Source organism: Danio aesculapii, chromosome 25 (genome assembly GCF_903798145.1).
Source record: "Danio aesculapii chromosome 25, fDanAes4.1, whole genome shotgun sequence".
Classification (NCBI taxonomy): domain Eukaryota; kingdom Metazoa; phylum Chordata; class Actinopteri; order Cypriniformes; family Danionidae; genus Danio; species Danio aesculapii.
This window is the reverse complement of record NC_079459.1, coordinates 16709108-16734265: the sequence shown is the minus strand read 5'-3', so window position 1 is coordinate 16734265 and position 25158 is coordinate 16709108. Positions and strand designations below refer to the sequence as shown.

Below are 25158 nucleotides of genomic sequence, written 5' to 3'. Positions count from 1 at the left end.
TATTAAAAGTAATTTACAATAGACCCAGAGCAAGCGTGTGCTATATATGACAAGAACATTTACGGGTGAATGTCGAACAACAAAACTACGCTGTAATGTTATTTTTATATTTAACATAACAAGGTAAGTACACGTCTCACCAAATTTTGTCATGCTTAAATCAGGAATTATAATACTGCATTTATGTAATACCACATGTGCTTCATTTCTTACTCCAAGACAGCTAATGACCTTAACGTTACACCAAAACTGTTGTCGTTAAATAGATTTCTGCTTAAATGTATTTTAATAAACCATTATGGGCCTATACGAACGCCTGCATATAGACTATATAAACACTTTGAATAAATAAGGTCCATTTGAAAGTTAGGAAGCTTACATTATAATTATATTGACATATAATAAACGGGAATTAATGGAGTGTAGTTATACATTTATAACTCTTGATTGCACAAGAACATTTAATATTTATACAAATATATTTCTAACTACATCATAAGCATGAGATATAATGCTCAAACTAAATGAATTCATAAAGATGTCATAGATATGTATGAGCCATTCCATGTAAATGTCAACCTTGCCATGAAAATAACATTTTCACCAAAATATTGAAACCTTTTCTATGTTTTTTTTTTTTTTTTTGTGTAGGCTTGTATTTTACACTACTGTAAACATACTCAAAAATGTCTCTGTCAGTGTTTTCAAACCATTATATTTGATTTACCAAAATGCCACAAGTGGCAATTTCACATCTGTCACATCCATAACGGAGAGACGTCACATCCATAACCAAAGCTTTTTCCTCATAAATGCAAAAATGTCAAACAAAATAAAATCAATCATGTTTGTTCTATAGAGAGTCAACTTTCATTCTTTAGATTAGCTTTGTTTCTTTTGAGTTGTGCAGTTTAATTCAGAGAATATCTACAAAGTATGTCTTATACTGTAAACTCAGACTTTTTTTGCCACATCCATAACGCATGCTTATTTCCCTCATTTAAAACCTAAAAGTTGTTTACAGGTTGATATGTTTATGATCCCATAACTCTGTGGTTAGTTGTTTTGCAAAATATAAGCAGATGTTTCAATATAATGTTAACATATACTTTCTCTGTGAATTAATGTTTTGAATTTTTACTGCAATGTCACATCTATAACACTGGAATTGCTCGTATTGTTTATGAAATAAGTGATCAATGCTGCAGTGGTTTATCAGGCACACAGTCAGTTTATAAGCAATATTCTATTACAAAAGTGTGAGAAAGCTAAATATATTTTGCAAAAATGATTTGACATTGATGTAACTTTATTCATAATTTGAAAAGAAATGTGTTATACAAATATTTCTACACCTAAAATGTTTCTTTATTTAAAAATAGAAACGAATTAAATAGAAACTAATGTATCTTCTATTTCAATATGGCCCTAAATGCATTATGAGGGGTAAACAAAAAATATAATAATGACTTGTTGTTTTACAGTTTTTAAATAACTTTATAAATACTCTAATAATTAATTGTTCTTTTTGTTTTTATTATTATTTAAAATTAGTCATTAAATAGTATAAAACATTTGCTTTAAACATGAACCAGAACACTGTTAATAATTAAACGTTTCTCTTTATTTAGGTAAAATTCTCTTCCTTAGCTGAACATCAGAGTTTGAGGATGCCAGCAGGCGTATCTTGGCCCAGATATCTGCGGATGTTTGCAGCCAGTGTGTTGTCCATGTTTGCCGGAGCACAGGTTGTGCATCAATATTACCGTCCAGATCTCGTAGGTTTCCAATTTTAGCCTTGACTTTTTGCTATTTTATTAAATATTTGAATATATTGATTATTTTATTTGGTCATCATCATTTGACCTGATTTTTAATATATGTATTGTAAAGACATACATAGTTTAATATATATATTTTAAAAATAAAAATAAATAAATAAATAAATATATATATATATATATATATATATATATATATATATATATATATATATATATATATATATATATATATATATATATATATATATATATATATATACAATTTTTTTATTTATTTTTTTATTACATATACCAATGAATTCTTCCCAACTAGTTCATAAGTATGCATCACAAAAGTACTTTAGATACATTTCTATTTAATGTTTACTGTAACCATTAAGTAGAATATACTGTAACAATGTTTGTTTATATATTTTTATCATAGTCCATTCCAGAGGTTCCACCAAAGCCTGGAGAACTGCGAACAGAACTTCTTGGCTTGAAAGAAAGGCAGATGGACTCTCAGAAACAATGACCAGCATTTTTCAAAGCAACTGCGTATAGATGGTGTACAGACTATGGAAGCGTCATTTTGTCATGGAATAAATCTTTTAAGACGTTATATCACAAAATTCTGATGCCAATTGCAAGTTCTTTAAATTATAAACTTTAAATGATAAACTTTTGACTTTTTTTCTTCACTTGGCAAGTCGATTCAGAGAGAAAGAAAAATCTAAATTGCATTGTGTATACTCAGAATTATGAGTTTACATGCCATGATTTCTATTTTATTTTATGTTTTGCGGTTCTATGTTTAAATCTCAAAATTGTTCAAACTGTGATATAAGGAGGGATGCTACATGCAAAATTCTGTACTGCAGCTCTGTGAAAAGGGCCGGGATTAAACAAGCCGATTAGACATTTAAAAAAAGCAAACAATTGGTCAATATTTTAAAGTCCCCATGAACCGAAGCTACAACCGTTATTTTTTGTGTATTGTGACGCAGTTCACAGGATATTACAGTAAATGACAACAATGACGGATATTACAGTAAATGACAAAACAGTTGGTGTGGCTTGTTTCTTCTACTGCGAGCATGTATAGTAATCTAGGTATTTCATTCAGAAAGATCAGGGTTTGGGAAGAGTTATTACAATAGACACCTCCTCACCATTTCTGTTTGTTGCCATAACTGACCGTTGGAGGGGTGTGGTTAAATATGTTAGCCTCGCCCAATTCCTAATATATATTTAATCTGACAATTTAACTGAAAAAAGCAGCATTTTCAGATTGAAATTAAAGATTAGAAGGCCAAACAATTTTTTTCTTATTGACATGCACAGATGAACTGTTCATCACAAAACTAGCAATGAGCTAACAAAATCAACATGGTTAGTTTTGATTTCTTGGGCACTTTAAATTTCTGTTTGGCCTCACGCAATCACGTGATGAGATTTCACAGGTAAGAGTTTACCATGCTTGAATTTTGCAACACAGCGAACTGCGAAACTTGTCGCACGAGCTTGCGTTTCTGGTCTGATGCATTCGCATGCATATGAATGGAGGTCTATGGGGTGAAAATTGCAGTGTGATCGCGGCTTGACAAGTACCTTTTAAGTTGTGTGAAATGGGCTTTCATAAGCTATACTTCTATATAGTGTGAACAAATGTTTTTTAAGGCCTGAGTAAAATTATGTAAAGTTTGTTTATTCTATGAATAAAGTTGTTTATATGTTTATTATTGTGTCTGAATTTTATATAAAAGTCTTCATAACTCAGCACTCCATAATAGTTCTTCATATTAATTGTTTGTTTTTTAGTTTTCATACTATTTTAGCCTAATTCAGTTTAACTTAATTCCATTATTCAGAGGAAAAACCGTCTAAAACATTGTTTTATTTAAAAATGAACTGTTCTTTAAGTTAGAGGAATAGTTTCTGTTGAAAACAAAAGACAATTTGGAAAGAATGTTGTAAACTTGTAAATGCGACTATAGTATGGAAAAATACAACAGAAGTCATTACATGAAGGCTTTCAAACATTCTTCCAAAGATCTTCTTTTATATTAAACAGTAAAAAAAAAAAAATTTTTTGATGAACTTTTATTCGGACTTTTATTCTGAAAGCAGCCTGTCAGTGTGCAAACGGAAGTGAGCGTGTGTTTGTTTGAGTCTGTTCTACATCATGTCCAGCTGATCGCGCTCGTGTGTCTGACAGAAGCTGCTCTGCCTCGGGGAAACATGCCCACTTTGTCCTTGCCGCTTTCCAACCTGCTCCGCAATAAGGAGGGTTTTAGGAGACTCGTGGCGCATGTTAAGTCTTTGCACACCGGCAGCAGGTCATGGTTGTTCAGCGGCAGCACCCCGTGTTTCACCCGTTCTCGGGGAGGCAGATTTGGGCTCTTGTCCAGAAGGAAAGGTCCTGTGGCTCCGCTGACAGCCGGGAACATGTGCACCTGCTCCGGCGACGACAAATCCAGCTGGCTCTGGTCTGTTTACAATGAAACCAAGCAGAAAACGCAAGGTGAGGTTGTAAACAAGTTTGTTTTTTCAGGTGATGTATTTATACAAGTCTCTCTGGATTTTGTATATACTTACAGTTCATAAATGAAATAGTATTATCTATTTGTGTAAGTGTGTGTTTTTTCTGTTGCTTTCTATTCTATATCATACTATACTGTATTGTTTGCGATATTATAAATATATTGGTTGTAAATTATTATTGACTTGGTACGAACAGAGCTGAACATTTTTATTCGATTAAGATTATTGGACGATTATTTTATTCATTCATTCATTTCAGCTTAGTCCCTTTTTTAATCTGGGGTCGCCACAGCGGAATGAACCGCCAACTTATCCAGCACATGTTTTACAAAGCGAATGTCCTTCCAACTGCAACCCATCACCGGGAAACACCGACCCACACCCACTCATTCACACACACTACGGACAATTTAGCTTACCCAATTCACCTATACCACATGTTTTTGGACTTGTGGGGGAAACCGTAGCACCCCAAAGGAAACCCACGCCAACACGTGGAGAACATGCAAACTCCACACAGAAATGCCAACTGACCCAGCTGGGGCTCGAACCAGCGACCTTTTTCCTGTGAGGCAATTGTTCTACCCACCGCGCCACTGTGCTGCCCTGATTATTTTATTAATTTAATCATCTTTTTTGCCCTCATTGTTCACGGACTAGTTTTGTACAGTAAATATGCTCACATATTACAAGTGAGAGATTTTAGATTCAAGGGTGCATTACTTGGTTTTAAAAAAATTAAAGAAAACACGCATCTACCATCTATGATTATTTATTGAACATCAATGCTGAACAACTGAAATTAAAATACACATTACCAAAAACAAACTTTGCGTATAAAAAGTGAACTTGCACTTTTGGAAATAAATTATTGTCTATATTTTTCATATTAAATGATTCATATTTCATATCTCTTCTAAATAAAATAACTCTTGTATATCCTGTAAATGATATTTTAAACAAACTTCGGCCTCTTTCTCTCTTTTGTGGATAAGGAAACAGTGTTGTACACTCTCCACTAAAGAGATCCATTAGTCTACATATTTAATATTCATTTGTTAAGCGCAAAGATTTGTTTCAAAGCTATTTCTAAAATTTCAGTTCAAATTTCCAGCAAACGAATAAATGAACAATAATAACGATGTGCGGTCAAAAAACTGAGTTCTATCCAAACACACTTCCTATGCCCCATATGAGAGAGCTTCAAGACGAAGATAACTGGAGTGAAAAACTCTGGTTATTTATAATAATGGGTCAGATTACGGAGCTAATGAGGAGCCAGCCGTGTTGATCATAAGCACGTGATCCTCTCGAAATTAGTTTATAAATAAACCACACTTAGACCTGCTTTCAGCTGGTCTATTGCACAGTCTATTTTAGTTCCTCAAAATAGCAACGCACCAACAATGCGCCTTAACACACCTCTTTTCTAGATCGACACACCCATGAGTCCACAAAGTGGCACAAATAGATTTGCTATTCAAACGACGTGTCGCAAAACGGGAAATGTACTGTTGCGCTAGTCTGAAAATAGCAACACGTCACAGCAAACACGTCTTGTGCCCTATTGCGTCTGGTGTATTATAGGGCCCGTAATGTTGTTTTGAAGTCATACTTACATGTGCTTTTACACCGAATATTCAAAGTGACGATGTAAACAATATAGGGTATGTATAGTAAACAATATAGTGTCACAAGTTGTCACTTTTACAAAATGAACAAATGTGCGAATATAAAACCAACTTTACCTCAGTTATGCTTTTTATTAAATTAAACTTATTTCAGTTTGCCACCATTGTAACATTTAAATAACATTTGTTATCTAACGTTTACATTTTATATTATTTCCACGTTATTAAAATGACAAAAATGTATCATTTAAACTAAGTGTCTGTTTTGCTTTTGAGTTTACTTATAAAATAAAATATGAATCATACAGTTAAAACTAATAAAATGATTCCAGCAAATACCACACACTTCCAGCAATATTTGTGTTTTATTTTTGTCTTATAATATCCCATCAAAACAAACCCTATTGTTTTAGGTTTTTGTCTAAGAAAGTCATAAAGGAACTTAGTGTCTTCATTTTTACAACAAAGCACTCACTATAAGATGCTTAGCTTGTAAAAAGCACACATACAAAAAACACATAGCAGCAGAAATATATTCTCTTCTTTTTTACCTATCATACTCTGCACTCCTTTCCAACAGTTCCAGATCTCCGCACATACTCATATACAGTGAAAGAAAGTAAGTTTAAGTGAACTGCATTTACAGCGCTATTAAACTGATCTAATAAACCTGAAGTTAAGTAAAGTTTTAGTTTTGTTTTTCCACATAGTCTTTCTTTCACAGTCAGTGCATTACTACAGGTTAATCATTAATCATTTTAGTTTCTATTTTTATTTTAATATTCTTCATTGTAACGTGAGCAAACATCATTAAAATGTCAATTATTAATTAACGCACAAGTATGTTGTTGTTTTTTTCTTTACAGATTTAATTCCTGTGATATCAAACAACTTTGTGAACCCAGACACCATCTTCGCTAACAATCAGATGAGTCTACAGGACATTGAGATCTATGGCTTCGACTACGACTACACGCTTGCTTTCTACTCCAGTCACCTTCACACACTCATATTCAACATCGCCCGAGACATTCTCATCGAAGAGCACAGGGTGAGTGTCCCCATATGCTGAATATTTCTGAAATGACAACGCTCTAAACAGTTTTAACATGGTAATAATAAATACAATGCTCTATGACTGTGATGCTGTTGGTGAACCTTTTTTATAAATTTCAGATTCTCCTTTATATCAGTCGGTTCAGTTTCAGTTTCCTTTATTTTATCATTTAAAACATCACAATAGATGTAATGCAATACAAAATTGTTACAATGTCATCCAACAAGAACATAAAAAAGCATCAGAAAAATTCTAATATAATAAATAAGCATTTGTAATTTTATAAATATATATGTATAAAAGAAATGATCGCGATATCATGTTTCATATCATTCAATATCGATAAATATTGAATATGTTTTAACAATCTATTTAGGTATATTTATATTAATTTACCAACATTACTAAGGCAAATAGTTTTAATAGTCAAAAGCAAAAATATTTAAACCAAATATCTGATCTCTTTATAATAAAATAAACATAAGTGTTAAAGTGACTCTTAAACTTGTTACATGTTACAAAGTGTGTGCAATGGTTAAGCGTAAATACTGAACAATCAAAGCTAACTTTAAGGTGTGAATAATAATGATACAGTAATCCTCAAACTCTGTAAACAAAACAAATTATGATATTAAAATCTGAGTTTTCAAATAAAGGAACCAGCCATCATTATTCAAATACATACTGAACATTACAAATTGTGAAGTTGGATGACTACATTACCCACTATGCAAAAAAATCTTTCAGATGGGGAGTTAGTGGCTGGGATGCACAAGAAAAGAAACCAAAAAGCCACTCTATCACTCAAAAAGCCTAACATCCTTTTTTATTTACAATCTCCTCATTGCTGATAGCCACCGCACTCGTTTTCGCATGTGTTACAGTAATTCTGACCTGAAGTGACAAGTGTGAGCACGTGGTTTTCTCCACCGTTTTCAATGGACTTTGCGCTCACATTCCCCTGGCGTCTCTTGTAACTAGATGACCATCAACCGTTTTTTTAGAGGATGACAAACGAACAAACCATTGCTGCAGCCCTGATGCAAGTTTATGGAGAAAAGTAAAAAGCACTGCAGTGTTTGGATGCTCTGTGTTTGTCTGAGGTAATTAGTCTGCTGTTATTACTGAAATGTGTATATTCCATTCAAAGTATGAAGCAGATAGTTCTACTTAAAGGAATCGCGTTGTACATGTGGCATTTGAAAAAGTTTAGATGTTTTCAACTAGGTTCACCTGGAAAATGTGCCCATGTCACGTGTGTGCCGCTTGCACAACATGTGTGTGTCGCTCCCATATGTGTATCGTGCAAATCGCCCGCCTATTGGCATTGCTTCCAAGGTGGGCGCTCAGCAGCAACATGTTAATAAAACTATAGCGCTTCATAACGAAACTTCATACCGAACTTTTTTATCGATATTGACAATGGTGTTCGGTCAATAAATACAGATATCATTTTTATCACCCAGCCCTATTTAAAAAAAAAAAAAAAAAAAAAAAAAAAATATATATATATATATATATATATATATATATATATATATATATATATATATATATATATATATATATATATATATACATATACATATATACATTTATATATACATACACCCACACAGTCAAAATTATTAACCCCCTTTTGAATTTTTCAAAATTCTTTTTTAAATATTTCCCAAATGATGTGTAACAGAGCAAGAAACATGTCACAGTATGTCTGATAATATTTTTTCTTCAGGAGAAAGTCTTATTTGTTTTATTTCGGCTAGAATAAAATCAGTTTTAAATTTTTTTAAAACCATTTTAGGGACAAAATTATTAGCCCCTTTAAGCTATTTTTTTTCTCGATAGTCTACAGAACAAACCATCGTTATAAAATGACTTGCCTAATTACCCTAACCTGCCTAGTTAACCTAATTAACCTAGTTAAGCCTTTAAAGGTACTTTTAAGCTGTATAGAAGTGTATTAAAAAACATCTAGTAAAATTTACCGTCATCATGGCAAAGATAAAATAAATCAGTTATTAGAAATGAGTTATTAAAACTATTATGTTTAGAAATGTGTTGAAAATATCTTCTCTCCGTTAAACAGAAATTGGGGAAAAAAAATTAATGGGCGCTAATAATTCTGACTTCAATCATATATATATGTATATATATATATATATATGTATATATGTATATGTATATATATGTATGTATATGATAAATATATAAATGTACAAATATTATATAAATGTATAAATGTGTATATATAAACCAATTTAAAATCACAAAAAGGAATGAATAAATACTTAAATACGTGTATTGCAGTTTGCAATAAAAGTATGTGTGACATATAATTGATATACATATGATGAAATAACCTGAATAAATAGATTTCATATATGTTGCTAAAAATACTACTATTAAGGCTAATTTATTCTTCTGCATTGAGTGCATGTGTGTATTCTGATTTGGACCTCTAAAAACATTTAACCACATGTTGCAACGACTTGATTGCAAGATCTGGGATTGGACTGCTTGATAGTGGTGATGAGTGTGGGTTGGGCCAAGAGCCGAAGAGTGGAGCAGGAGTTTAACAGGTCTAGAGTCCAATGACTGTAACTTCATGTTATATTTTAAGGCTATATCGCCCACCCCTACTATGAATTCTCTTGGAATTCACTTAAACATTTCCTAACTTGATTAATAATTATTTAAGGTTCAAGTGGTATTTATAATCAATTGGACAATAGCAAAATATGGCTGTTTGTAAAGCATACAGCGCCATCTGTTGCTAAAAATTAAACTCTGAATCAAGAATGGTAATGGCTTTTGAAATCAACTTCTCAGATGATCCATCACCACATCTCTAGTATCTGTGCGTATACATAATGTTTCTTTAAAATGACCATCTACTGGCCTGGCATGTGTAATACAGTGTTTTAGTTGTTTACGTTGAACTGTATTATTGAGGATTGTTGTGAGTGTCGTCTGTTTATGAAACACTTAAGGAATTAATATGAAAAACATTTTTATCATAGACAAGTGTAGCTGGGGGAGATGTAGAGGGTTTTGGACAACAAACTAGATCTAGGCTAGACTACCTAAATGTTGAGCAGCCAGTTAATGCCTTAAAAACTGTATCTTGTTTTTTCTCTGCAGTATCCAGAGGGACTGAGGGAATATGATTACATCCCTAATTTTGTAATTCGTGGTTTGCACTATGATGTTCAAAAGGTACGTGTCCAGTCCTGATCTGACACACTGTCCATGCTATTTTCATGAGCTTTGTCTAACATTTCAATTTCATTTGATTTCCAGGCCTTACTGATGAAGATTGATGCCTTTCATTATATTCAGCTGGGTACAGTGTACAGGTAGAGTTCAACAAATACAGTCTCGGGCCATTTTATTACACATGTTTTGCTAGTACACTATGAATCCCCTCAGAACTGCTGTTATTTCCTCATGGCATAGATTCTGTGAGTGCTGAAAACATCACATAGTTTCTTCAGATTTTTCAGCAGTACATCCATGATATAAATCTCCTCTTCCAGCACATTTCAGTTCATGCTGTTGGATTGAGATCTGCTGACTGTGGGGATCTACTCATTGTCATGTTCAAGAAACCAGCTTTTTTTCAGCTGGAAGTTTACAATGTGGTCATAAAGGAATGGACATGTTTCAGAGTGACCTAAATGACATTTTTCCCCCAGTGTCTTGGAGTTAAGTAAAAAACGTATATTAGAGCTAGCTTGGTTGGGACGTAATATGGTCAAATGGCTGGGACGTAAGCTCCAAGTGGGCTGTACAAACGTCCTAGGGATGTTTATTTATTTATGTCTTGTACATGTAACAACTACCTATATCCACCCTATTGTATACGGAGCTCCTGAAAACCACACAAAATTCCTTGTGTGTTTGTGGACACTTGGCGAATAAATCTCATTCTGATTTCTTAATGCCTAACACCTAAACCAACCCGAAACCAGAAGAAGTCAGTTATTGTCAAAAATTACATTATGCCCCAATCCCAATTCTATTTTTGTAGCCACTAGACTTTTCTGAGATGGAATTCAAGTGTCATCAAGTGACAGAATGTTGTGGGACTGCTGTACAGGAGTTATTATTATGGATTATAGATAGCCAAATTTAGCGTTTTTTTTTTTTTTTTTTTTTTTTTTAAGCATGACGGTAAAACACAAACGCGGTTATGAATATATTAAAACATGCTTGTTTGTTGTAAAAATTTGTAATAATGAAAAAAAAAACTAATTTTTGGATCTCCTGATTTCCGGGTGCAGTCATGCTGCCGTTGTGGCTGGTGTATTCTGGAAAATTTTCTTTGAGTGTGGTCCTGAAAAATCTCTGTTCGAAGGGGTATCTAGTCCTTCCACTTATCCCTACGCCTTCAAGCTAAAGAGAGTTGGGACACCCATACCCCTTCATGTGAACGCACAAAACAAGGGGTAAGGGGAAGGGCTAAGGTGGGATTGGGCCTATATATTGATGTATGCTTAGTAGCCATGGCTGTAAATCCTTCTAGCTGTAACCCCACCAACTTGTGGCATAAGCCCCTCCCACTTGGAGGTATCTGGGCTGCAGTGTTATATACTTGGTTTGATCAGTTTGAACTTCAGAAGATTCTCTTGACCACATCTACACATGACTGTCATGACTGTGATTGTGCACCTTGTAAAGTGTCCAATGGGTATACAATATTGTTTAACATTTTTGCAATTTGTATTTATATAGAAATTGACCCATGATTATTTTGCTAGGGGTCTTAATCCTGTACCAGAAAAAGAGGTGATTGCCATGTATGAGGGCTCCCATGTTCCCCTCGAGATCATGAGTGACTTCTACGGCAAGGTCTGTATATTTTGATGACAAGGGATTTGTCTAATAGCCTAAAGGTTCCAATGTACTTGAAACTGCTCACATACATTGATACAGTCAGTGTTGTATGATATTGGAAAAACCTGAGGTTGCGATATATATATACAGTATATATATATATATACAATTTCACCAGATGACTAGAATATGGAAAGAATTCATTATTTTAGATTGTTTGCTGTGATTTTTGTAGTAAAGCACGTCGGCATAAAATATAATAAAACAAGTACAAGCATAAATAAATCCAATAGAGCAAAGATATAGTTCTAGGGTTTTCTGGGAGTCTAACAGTATTTAGGTACAGACATAGAACAAGCAAATATAAAATAATTATTAAATACAATTAATCGTTGTTAAAGCTATACACATTATAATTTCCTGTGTCAGAATGCTTTAAATTCACTTGAATTGCATATAGAGTCACAGGCCTTAAAATACATGCAAATAAAAAACTTTCAGTCTATTATGGTTACTCAACAAATCATGTCCTCAAATAAACTGTAATTACAACTCTATATTTCACATTCTCGGATGTGAATATTGCGGATACACACTATGCATTGTGCTGCCCTAATGCATACACATTATGTGTTCCATCTGTAGACATGTGGAGGTACGTGAAAACAACAATGGCAGTCTACAGGACTGTATGTGCGAGACATGTAACATTTCTTTACAATGTGACATTACCATATACTAGCTGGTATTAGAAATACACCTGCTGTCCACACTACTAAATGCTAAAGACCCATTTTTAATTTGTAAAGGCTGTTGTTCCATTACAGTATAGAAAGACTTAGGCTACGTCTACACTAATTTTGGCTTTCAGCAGTGACATTTACATTATCCTGAGCTAAACTAACCTGAACATCATCTGTGAACTGGATTGAAGCAGTTTTAATTTACCAGCACTTCATCTGTGTTAAGCTGCTTTGACGCAATCTACATCATAAAAGTGCTATAGAAATAAAAATGAATTAAACTAACTGTAAATTGGTCACATGAATAAAATGCGTCATCAAGTCTCTGTTTTCACAGTCCATGCTGCAAGATGAAAATCATTTTCAAATGTATCTACTTTGGAAAGCATTTTAAATGAGTGTGGACAGAAGGCCAAAATGAAGAGGAAAAAAAAGGAAAGTGTATAAGTGTGGACATGGCCTGAAATGCAGACTTTTGAAAATGTAGAGCAGTAGTCTAACTGGTCTTCTGAAATATTGTGTATCATTTCCTGATTTGTCAAGCCCCTCTCATATGTCCATTACAAAACATAGAGATTGTTTTTCTAAAACACAGTAAAAACACCAGTCTGGATGAGAATCGTTTTTATTGTAAAACTCTGTTTTAACCCTTGTGCACTGTTCAAATTTACTACCCTTTTGTAATGTTAGAGATGAAAACATCCACTGATTTAAAGTGCTGCAAAAATGCATCAGATGGATTTTTTTATTTATTTATTTTTGCATAAATGTGTTAATCAACCTCAGTCCTGATCAAAACTACTAATTTAAATTCTTTAAGTGCCAAGTCACAAATGATGTCACTGATTTGGTGAAAAGACACACACAAAATTTGAAAATACTATATTGAAAATACCTAAGTAATTGTGGACTTGATATTTTTTAACCTTTTATTACAGTCTTGGATGTGTGAACGATTAGTAACAACATTGGCTTTGATGCATTGTTAATTCATTTTTATTGGTGGTGTTGGTGGCTGTTTTTGCCCCATTGACTTTCATTATAAGCACATTTGATGATGCATAAATACAGTCTTTGTTTTTATTTACTCCATGTAGTTCTTTTATACTCCATATAAAAACTAAGCTTTTTTGGCACAGGCCTATCTAAAGGGTTAATGGTGCCAATTGATGATCAAAATTACAAATTTTACCTTCTTCCAACAGGGAAAACCACCAATAATCAAAAATGCATGATTATATGGTGTCATGGTTTTGTAATAAAAAAAAGTCAATGGGGCAAAAACAGCCACCAACAGTAAATTAGGGAGAAAAAAATGAAAATTAATCAAAAACAATGCATCAAAGACAATGTTGTTTCACAAGACTTTGGTCAATTGTATATAAATAAAAAAATCCAGCCCACAATTACTTTTTATATTGAAAATACACCATTTTTTGTGTTTTTTTTTTCACAGTGACATCATTAATGAATTTGACAATTAAAGAGTAAAAATCCTGTAATTTTCTACGCAGTTTGGTAGTTTTGATCAGGACTGAGGTAGATTAACAGATTCATGCAAAAAAAGAAAGTAAATATTAATCTGATGCATATTTACTGCAGTTTAATACAGTGGATGTTTTCATCCTGAACATAATAAAGGGGTAGTAAATTTGCCCAGAGTGTATTGTTTAGTTTTTTTTTATTCAAAGCTTTTTCTTAAAATATATGTCAAAATAAGATTTGTCACCAAAAATCATTCTGCTAACTGAAACACAGAAAACTTTATGGCCAAATTAAGACTCAAAATCAACCCAGAGTGGATGAAAACATCCCCAACACACATAAGGATTAAAACAAGAATACACTAGTGTACACACAGCCTGAGGGAGGTGAAGCGGTTCAGAAAACAACTAGAATAAACTATTGGCAGTCAATAAATGACTTATAAAAATATGTTTTAATTACATTTTTTTTATTATTGACCAAACAAACTGTTGTTATATTTCAACATCAGGTCATGTTTAGAGTTCATGTTAACACAGTCTTTACTGTTATGTGATTCTTTTTTTTTTATTCTTTTTTTTTTTTACTTTGGTGAAAGTGCACTGTAAATATTTACATTTTAATGTAGTCAAGATGTTGCTAAAAGTATACTGCTTCAAAGGTATTTGAATTTTATTTTTTTTTAACCCTAAATGAAAGGGTCTTATAGGTGCATTCAAATTAGCCATTCATTTACATAGGTGTCTACTAAAATTCTATAATTTCACCTGTGAAAATTCACCAAACAGTGATTAAGGTGATCATGTCTTCAACTCTTTCTCTGTCACTCTACAGAGCTCTCACGGTCACACCATGAAGCAGTTCATGGATATCTTCTCTTTGCCGGAAATGTCGCTGCTATCATGTGTTAATGACTACTTCATGAAGCACAACATCGACTATGAACCCGTTCATCTTTATAAAGACGTCAAGGTACAGTTCTTCCTCAAAATCTTTCAGAGTATGATTTAAAAATTGCGATTTCGAGTGAAGCCCAGATGTCAGAAGGCACAGGATCTCCTGAGCACACATTCTGGATAAATATGGCTCCTGAAGGTGCTATTTCAGTTCAGCATGGAAAGGAACAGTCTAATTTTAGAGGATGCACCGCATGCCTGGAGAGGAGCAGGGTTACAGATGGACTGATGTCTTTTAGTGGCTCTACAGATGAGTGTGATCAATGAAAGACACTCATGTCATTGCTCTTGCACTCAGTCCTGCCAGTCATTATGAATTAACAAGACTCAAAGGATATAAGAGTCTGACAGCAGGTGTCTGGCTTTGCGTCAGGGCTTTGTGTGTTGTTTCAGTGCAGAACATTGATTAAGTGGGCTTTGATGTTTTTGTTTGTATGCGTCTGGTCTGTTTCTTCATTTCCAGGAGGTCATAGGAAACGTACATGTCAGAGGGATTATGTATCGAGCAGTCGAGGCTGATATCGGTAAATTTCTATTTTCCAAGGATAAAAACTGTAACTGGATGCACAGTGCGTAAAAATATTCGTTTTTTTTGTTTTATCAAATTAAATATTTTTGTAAACTACAACTACTGCTAATAATGCATTATTTTAATAATGATACAATACAGAAAATCTATTGATATGCAACACGAATGGTATTTATTATAGTTTTTATTGCTATAATAAATACTATTAACTAGTAGATATGTACTGTGATATTCAGTATATAATAAGTCTGCAATTAAAATATATGATGAGTAATATTTAAGGTATTTTAATATTAAGTTATTTTATTATTGATGTTATAAATGCAATTGATGGCTAATATATAAACTGCAATATAAAATTAAATGGTAATAAAATAACACAAATTGGCACCAGTATTTGTAAAATGTGTAATCTAATGTATCTATAAAATATGTAAAATAATCAATATTATTATATTATACTAATACATTAATTACATTAATAAAATGTGTATTGTAATGTATAATAAGAATTATTATATTAACATTTCTATTATATTATTATTCTCATAAATATCAAGAATATAATCAAATATAAGATATTAACTGTAATAGCTGATCAGCAGAAATAAAATACTATTTTTACTGCTAACATTAAACATAATTTACATAAATAATCTATTATTATCCTTACCGTTATTTTTATTATCATGAAATAATAATGTCATTAATATTATTATGTGTATTGTTCTTTAAAAAAGTAACCCATAGGCCTGCAATAATTTAATAATTTGATAAAACTGTTTTTATACAAGTGATTTTATACAAGTGATTTTATACAAGTTATTTTAGTATATTTCATATAATAAACATTTAATACACGTTCATATAATAACATTTATATTTGATTTATATTACTATTATTATTTAATAAAACATATCTATATGTATCGACCTTCCCTTCTGTTTTACTCATCAATGCAAGTGACACAATTTAGATGATCTTGCCATGTTCTTTATATATATTTTTTGCCCTGTAGAGAAGTACATCCGTTACGGTGAACAAACACATGCTGTGTTACGGAAGCTGTCTAAAAATGGAAAGAAGATGTTTCTGATCACCAACAGCCCTTTTGATTTTGTGTGAGTGATACCGAAATACTAAACTGAATAGAAGCCTGAATACAAAGACTGTGTACAAAAGTTATTGTGGCTCACTGCTTGTAACAAAATACACTTTACGAATAAAATCTGTTTTCATTTCCTCATTATAGAGACCGAGGCATGAACTATATTGTTGGGAAAGACTGGCGGGACCTGTTCGACGTTGTCATAGTGCAGGCCGACAAGCCAAGCTTTTTCAATGACAGGAGGAAGTGAGTTTCAAAAGCTCCGACCTAATCTGGCAACACAGAATCACTGCTATATCAATGTCATTCCCACATAATTACAGCCTCGCTTACAGATTCCTTTATTTAGATCATGACAAATGACTTCTGGGAAGGTATTTAGACATGCCAACTTTTCTTGAATCCAAAATATAGTCTCTTTGTGTGTGTGTTTTTTTTTTTTTGTCGGATTTCTAAAGGCCATTCAGACGAGTTACAGATAAAGGCGTGCTGTTATGGGACAGAATTCATCACCTTGAGAAAGGGCAGATCTATAAACAGGTAATCCTTCATGCCTCAGTGTTCAGCCGCAAGCTGTTTCTGTTCAACAAAGATGCTGAAATCTCTTTTTTTATGTCTCCAGGGAAACCTGTATGAGTTTTTGCGGCTTACTGGCTGGAGGGGCTCAAAGGTTTTGTACTTTGGAGATCACATTTACAGTGACCTTGCTGTAAGAATCATATTCTGAGATGGTTTATACATATGCCCAAACAAATAACCTTGTAATTTTGTTCTTAAAGATCTGTCTATTGCCAACATAAACAACTGCTGTCTAAAGCACTACAATGTATACTTTGGTGTTTATACGTATTTTAGGTTATTCGTACAGTGCGCGGGTACAGATTTTATCATCAGTACAATATTCACATATTATATGCGGACAGACTGCTTTTCTAATGTAGAAAAGCATCACAAAAATGTATTTGTCCACTAGGTGGCAACAGTGAACCAAGTCATTGTTTCACATTCAAAATAAACTCAATTCATGTTTATTTCTATAGCGCTTTTACAATGTAGATTGTGTCAAAGCAGCTTAAAATAGAAGTTCTAATAAAATAAAACTGTTTTCAGAGTTAAAGTTCAATTTAGTTCAGTTCAGTGTGGTTTAATTTCACTTCTGAAAGTCCAAACACTGAAGAGCAAATCCATCGTTGCGCAGCTCCACAAGTCAGGGGCGAGGAACAAGTCAAGCAAGCCAGTGGCGAGGAACAAAACTTGACGAAAGTGAAGGAAAAGACCTCGAGAGAAACTAGGTTCAGTTGACCATGACCATTTCTTGGCCACGCCAAACTTCTTGTGCAGAGCTGCAGTCTAGGCTCCGGAGGCTGGCAAATAATACTGATGTTGTTGTCAAATAAACTGACAAAAAAATAGCCAATATTCTAAAAGCCATCGTTTCACATTCAGAAAATAAACTGACTACAGATAGCCTAGTGGACAGCGTGTTGAAATATAGTGCCGTACACCTTTCTCAGTAATGAAAACGACAATAACCCATTAAAATAAAATATTGTTGGAATCACAATATGATTATTTTTTATTCCGCCTGATAAATGATAAAGAAAAGCCAATCATAAGCTACCTAACTTCAACATTTTAACAAGCTTGAACCTTAAAAATTTACAAGCGACACATTATTGTCATTTTAGAGTCCACATCAAATTCAATTTCCAAATAGGGTTATATAAACCTATTAAACACATATTAAAGCGATAGTTCACCCAACAATGAAAACTGTCACTAATATGTTCCTGCTATGGATGCCAGCAGCTATTTCCATCCAAAGACTCAAATTAAATTTATGCACAACCTGAATATTGCATAAAAGCCGCATAAATAAAGCAACGTTTCCATCCAAGGAGTCAATGAGAACAAAAGCATCACTTACTGATAAACTGCCAAATATCAAAAGTAAAAACGGAAATAGCTGCGGTAGGAGAAGCTGCCTGCCTTTTCTTTATTTAATAAATTACTTGTGCCTCGGAAGACAATGCAGACATGCAATGAACGTGTGGTGGCATTTGAAGGCCAAAATTTATGCTCATCTTGGCATTTCCATTAGCAATTTTTTTATGCACATATGCAAAATGCGCATAAAAATAGCTGTATGGAAACATGGCTAATGGTTGCTGATATCTTGTTTAGTATTCAACAGAAGAAAGAAATGAAAGTTTAGAAACACTCAAGTATGACTAAATGAGGAAATCTTCATTATTGGGTGAACTAATTGTCTTCGATGTCGTTATGTGTCTGTGTAGGATCTGACCCTGAAACATGGTTGGAGAACGGGAGCGATTATTCCTGAGCTGCGTGAGGAGATCAAGATCATGAATACCGAGGAGTACGTCCACACCATGACCTGGCTGCAGGCGCTGACCGGCCTGCTTGAGCAGATGCAGGTCAGACCACCAGGGGGTGCTTAAACTATAATGTAAACGTATATTTTATTTTAAGGCCTATGACAAACTGCTGGCAGGGACTACAATGAGCTGCTTCCTGGGTTTATTGTAACTTCATAAACATAAAGAATTTTCATAAACCCCGCCCCTGGATGTCCTTGGTTAGCGCTGGGCCAGCTGACCAATCAGAGCCTAGTGTGTATTTTTGTGGGAGGGGCTTTATAGAACGTTTAAGTAGATCAGAAACAGAATGTGCTCTTTTTACACTGATACAGATATATAGCTGATGATAAAACACAACCAGTTCAAATATATTACAGTTACATTTAAATTTAGGCATTGCACGTGAATTTTTTGAATTGAAGTGATTAATCTGTATATAAACGAAACATGGCAAAGAGAATAGTCCAACTGCATAAATAATACGTTACACGAAATTAAGCTGAAAATAAATGAGACACTTTGCAAATTATAATTTTAAAACAAAGCATGAACAAACTGGCTATACCAGATGTCGAATTGGACATTCTAGGTTGATTCATTTGCTGATGTGCCAATAAAAAAATAAATAAAATGAAGTGATTTGTTGATGATGGAAAATACTACAGTAAATGATGAAAATGAGCATATAAATATCTAACATCAGCCAGTAAATTGAAACAAATCCCTTATTTTCCACTGGTAAAATATAAGGTGATATTTTTTTGTTGTTGGATTTGGAGGATTTCCCCCAATTGAACTAAAGGCTAATGGACCATGTCTCATTTCCTTATGTCATTTCTATTGGGTTAATTAAAAACGCTGTATTTGTGCAGGTGCATCGAGACTCAGCATCTCAAACGGTGCTTCAGCAGTGGATTGATGAAAGAGAGGATATGAGGTAATTACATTTATTCTGCTTGCACATGTTTGGGTTTATTAATGAGGAGCATGATGTTTAATATAATTCTATATTATTATTTCATACAAATGTACAGGCTTAATAGCATAGTGTAAATTATAAACTAGATTTTCTTTTTCTTTTTACAGTAAGTTAATTAGAAAAACACAAGTAAGTAAATATATGTAGAAATTGTGGAAGCCAAAAAATAATAAAAAGTTTAATTCACAAATTAATAATAATTAATAATCATGATTTACTGAAATTCTAAGTTTTATTCTTGCAGTTTTTGCAATGCTCCCTTTTTTATCAGAACTGCAACTTTATTTTTAACAATTGTGAATGTACAGACTTAAAGTTAAAGTTAGGAGGTGAAATTTTGCTGATTTCAAATAACTGAAATATAAACTTGCAGTTTTAAGTTTGTAACTCACAACTGCAAGATACAAAGCCACAATTTCGAGGAAAAAATTGTGCAATATTAAATCACAATTGCAAGAAAGATATTTTATAATATTTTATAAATTATATTATTATTATTTAAACCTTTTTATTTTTATTTTGTGACAGGAACAAGCTTAAACAGCAAAAATGAAATTAAATAAATAATCAATAAAAAGAATAATAAATCTGATTAAAATTAATAATTCCAAATTATTTACATAAAATATTTAGATTAAATGGATTAAAGTCAATTTATTAAAAAATAATTGATACATACAGAAATTCTCTTACCATAACACATATTTTATTAGAATGTGAAGTTAAAGTACCATTAGACAGGATTTTTATTATGAAAACACTTTTGATGGATGTTTTTAAAAAGGTATTACCAGGAAGAAATTTAAGCCTTTATCAATTTTTGAATTTCAAAATCGTATGCAACCTTTTATATAAATTTTTTTGGTCAATTTTATTTATTTATTTCTATTTATATATTGGAGTTTGTGTATCATCTCTTATTGAAATATAAAGTTGTTCTTATTGTATAATGTTTTTTATGTATATTGATCTTGCCATATGTTGCTGGTGCGGCAATAAATAAATACATACTGAAGTATAGTTCTATGGTTGATACATATGAAAAGTAAATTAAAAGAAATAAGTAATTAGCAATTATTACTTTTTCAATATTTATACTATTCAGATTTCAACGCATGAATTGGTCTTTTTGAATATAAATAGAATTGAATATAATCTAATTGAATATTAAATAAACAAATAAAAATTTTAAACTCATTTGATGCTTAATAAATGCTATTTTTTAAAACAGTATCTTTTGATTAGCATTTTAATATTTCATATTCAAACTAAACATTAAAACAACCAAAAATGGTTTCTTTTTAACAGGTTAAGGACCAAAGACATCTTCAACGCCCAGTTTGGGAGTCTTTTCCGTACGTACCACAACCCGACCTATTTTTCGCGCCGTCTTTCCCGCTTTGCCGACATCTACATGGCATCTCTGAGCTGTTTGCTGAACTACGACCTCCAGCACACCTTCTACCCCAGACGAACCCCCCTGCAGCACGAGTCCCCCATCTGGCCCGAGCAGACCAGCACCACAGGCTCCAAAATCCCTCTCCACAGCCACAGGACATCCAGCGTCTGAGCAGGCAGCCTTTAGAAAGTACGTACCCCAAAACAGCTGCTGTTACAGGTTACAATACTTCAACTCGCAAAACTTCATTCATATTTACAACGGTAATGAAGACTCTTAATAAACTCTCAGGGTTTCTGTCCCTACATTCAAAATCTGTTCACCAGAAATTGCAGAATTGCATTATAATATTTTTTTTTAGTCCAAAAAAATCAGTTTTCCTGGATGAACAGGATTTATTAAATATGGGTTTAAGAAAAACGTTAATAATTTAGTTTATTAAGCAAAGGTCCGATAACAACATAATTGGGAACTGACAATTGATCAGAATAACAAATGTTTTCACATCTGCTTGAGACTGAAAATCAGGGTTTTTTTCACTAAATGTTCTCGTCTGAAGTTAAAACATTTGTATTGTTTGTCTAAAAGGGAATATAAACATCTGAAAATGATGTTATACAAAAAGGCTCTATTCCAAGTTTAAAATAAAACTGTAATTTAAAGTTTACAGAACAAAATGATAACTGTGAATCATAAATCTAGAGAAACTGACAATTCTTGGTCCAAAGTGGTCAAGTATATATACTTTAAATAAACCTTTGCTTTTTTTGTTTAAGTGATTTTGTTTTTCTCTGCACTTGTAAATGCTTTGCAATTTGTGGTTGTTTCACACTATTCTACAAGGTGGGTGAAAAGAAATTTAATGGCTATATAGAACTTGTATAACAATGGAGTACAGTTGCCAAGAGATTGGCATGCAAATGGAATAACACTTAAATTGAAAAAACATCTACAACATTCATTCATTCATTTTCCTTCAGCTCAGTCCCTTATTTATCAGAGATCGCCACAGCGGAGTGAACCGCCAACTATTCCGGCATATATTTTATGCAGCGGATGCCCTTTCAGCCGTAACCCAGTACTGGGAAACACCCATACACACTCACATTCAAACACACACACTCACACTTTGGTCAATTTAGTTTATTCAGTTCACCTGTAGCGCATGTCTTAGTTTTGCCTGTGGGGGAAACCGGAGCACCCTGAGGAAACCCACGTGAACACAGGGAGAACATGCAAACTCCACACAGAAATGCCAACTGACCCAGCGACCTTCTTGCCGTGAGGTGACTGTGCTAACCGCCGAGCCACCATGCTGCCCATCTACAACATGTTTAAAGGGATAGTTCACACAAAAATTAAATTTCTGTCATAAATTACTCACCCTTCATTTGTTTCAAATCTTTCTGCGTTTCTTTCTTCTGTTAATCACGAAAGAAGATATGTTGAATAAAGCTGAAAACCTCTAACCATTAACTTCCATAGTAGAAAAAACAAATACTATGGAAGTCAATGGTTTCAGGTTTTCAGCTTTCTTCAAAATATCTTATTTTGTCTTCAACAGATAAAGAAATGCTTAAATGTGTAGAACCACTTGAGGATGAGGAAATAGTAAGTAAATTTACATGTCACAACTATCCCTTTAACGTTAATTGTGCAATTCATCAGGTCATCGGGGTTAAAAATATATAAACAAGGATCCGTACGACCAGACTGTTAAAATCAACAAAAAACTCTCTCAGATCTTCAAACACCAGGAACAACAAGAAGCAGAGTTCATCATGTTTATTTGTTAGTGTTTTTCTATTTGCATGTGTTTTTTAAAACTTGCAGAGCATTTTAGCTCTCCATTTTAGTCATGGAGTCTCTAAATAGACAAATTTCTTGTGTTGATAGTACACGCATCGGTCATGACATCAATATTAGAAATGCAGACGTTATTACCAGCTTTTTAATACTTTACACCCACCCTGTAGTGTATTTGCAAGTTGGAACATAAATTATGTTTCATTATAACATCTGATCAGTTTTTGACATCTCGGACCATTATTAGACCAAGAAAGTCAGCAGTCAAACCACTTTCTTTTCCTTATAATCAAAGTTTATATGTTTATAAAAGTGTAAATTATATCCAATCTAATGCAGTCAGAAGAGCTGTGGTGAAAAATCATTGGAGAAATTTGATGAGATTTTCAAAATCGTCATTCTCTCTTGAATTGATTCTGAGCTTTGAACAGTAGATGGCGCTCTTGGTTAGTTTTAACTGCAATAACTGCTCTTGTGCATTTGGCTGAATCTTGTTTGGCTTTTATGTTGCGATATTAATGTACAGCTCACTATGAACACGCATGTAATTCGCTTAGACTTTTTCCAACTTTATTAATATTTATTTTAGGTTCAAGTGGTATTTGTAAAAAAGGGGACGCTAGCAGAGTACATCTGTTTGTAAAGTGTACAGCGCCATCTGCTGTTAGAAATTGAGAATCAATTTAAGAGAGAATATTGACGTATTTTGAAAATCTCAGAACTGATCCTCGATTGATATATATATATATATATATATATATATATATATATATTTTTTTTTTTTTATTATTTTTTTTTTTTTTTTTTTCTTCACCCCAGCTCTACATTTCTGTGAGCAGACTTTTGAATGGAGAAGAAATCTCTTTTGTTAAAAATATATTCTTGTGTTTTTCAAAGATCAACAATCAACTCGCAGGTTTGAAAAGACTTAAAAATATGTGGGCAAGTCACTTCAAAAATAATGTAATTCAACTGTAGATCTGTGCTGTGGTCCATTCAAACTGTCCATACTTTATTTTTATATGTACAATGGTTGAGAATGGACTTTACATTTACCAGAGTACTTGAGGAACTTGTTGTTTTAATGTGCCTCATAGTGTACGATTTTAGTCTGTAATCGCTAGCCTTCATACATCCACCTTATCAAAAAACGAAGAGAGAATAAACTTGACAGAAAAAAATGGGGTTGAATGTACATATTGAAGAGTTTAGTAGATTCTGTATAGGGTTATGCAGTATTTTCTTAGAAAAGTAATGAAGAACAGCTTCTGTTGGAACCAAACAGGAAACTCTCAGGAAGACAGACGGTTAGACACTATATATTCGTCTTAAGGTTATTGGAAAGTAATTCAGTGTTTTAAAGTTTTAAGAAGCCTTACATGTTTTGTTTAGCAAAGTATATTTATAATGTACATTAGGCTTCAAAAATGTGAGACTACTCAAAATACACACTGCTGTCCAAAATTTATGTCAGTTTTTTTTATCGATATTTATTCAGTGATAGCAAGAACATATGTTGTTATAATGTATTTCCATTTAAAATAAATCCTGTTCTAATTTAAATTCGCTATTGAATATTTAATCAATCATTATTGATTTTGTTTTACATTAATTATATTTGTTTTTAAAAGTAGGCCTACATTCAGCAATTTACTGCTATTGTAAACTTTTATTGTCCTCTTTTGTTCTGCAGCATAATACATTTACTACACATATCACACCACACACTTAAGACTACCTTTTCCTATTAAAATTCAGCAAATCAATCGCACAAGGAACAAATGAACATTTAAATCTGTTGGTCCTTGCCAAAGGGACCCAAAACCGAGATCCTGAGGGAAGGATTTGAAATAAATCAAAAAGAGGATGGGATATATCAGATGTAGGTGGTTTTCTTTACCACCTGGGTTTCATACAAACAGGATAACCCTGGCACT

The 25158-nt window shown here is 33.0% G+C and overlaps 2 protein-coding genes across 2 annotated transcripts; both read left to right on the top strand.

Moving 5' to 3' along the window:
* Positions 1-17: 17 nt before the first annotated feature.
* Positions 18-3502, top strand: LOC130219406 (ubiquinol-cytochrome-c reductase complex assembly factor 6). The gene is made up of 3 exons (XM_056451813.1): positions 18-123; positions 1632-1778; positions 2209-3502. The coding sequence occupies exons 2-3, from the start codon at positions 1671-1673 to the stop codon at positions 2296-2298; spliced, it is 198 nt and encodes a 65-aa protein (XP_056307788.1). The 5' UTR covers positions 18-123; positions 1632-1670; the 3' UTR covers positions 2299-3502.
* A 415-nt stretch (positions 3503-3917) lies between these two features.
* nt5dc3 (5'-nucleotidase domain containing 3) lies at positions 3918-23950 on the top strand. Its single transcript, XM_056452169.1, has 14 exons — positions 3918-4287; positions 6805-6989; positions 10140-10214; positions 10299-10354; positions 11759-11849; positions 14897-15034; positions 15482-15542; positions 16567-16669; positions 16801-16902; positions 17115-17196; positions 17279-17365; positions 18954-19094; positions 19910-19974; positions 21325-23950. The coding sequence occupies exons 1-14, from the start codon at positions 4005-4007 to the stop codon at positions 21584-21586; spliced, it is 1731 nt and encodes a 576-aa protein (XP_056308144.1). The 5' UTR covers positions 3918-4004; the 3' UTR covers positions 21587-23950.
* The last annotated feature ends 1208 nt before the right edge of the window (positions 23951-25158 follow it).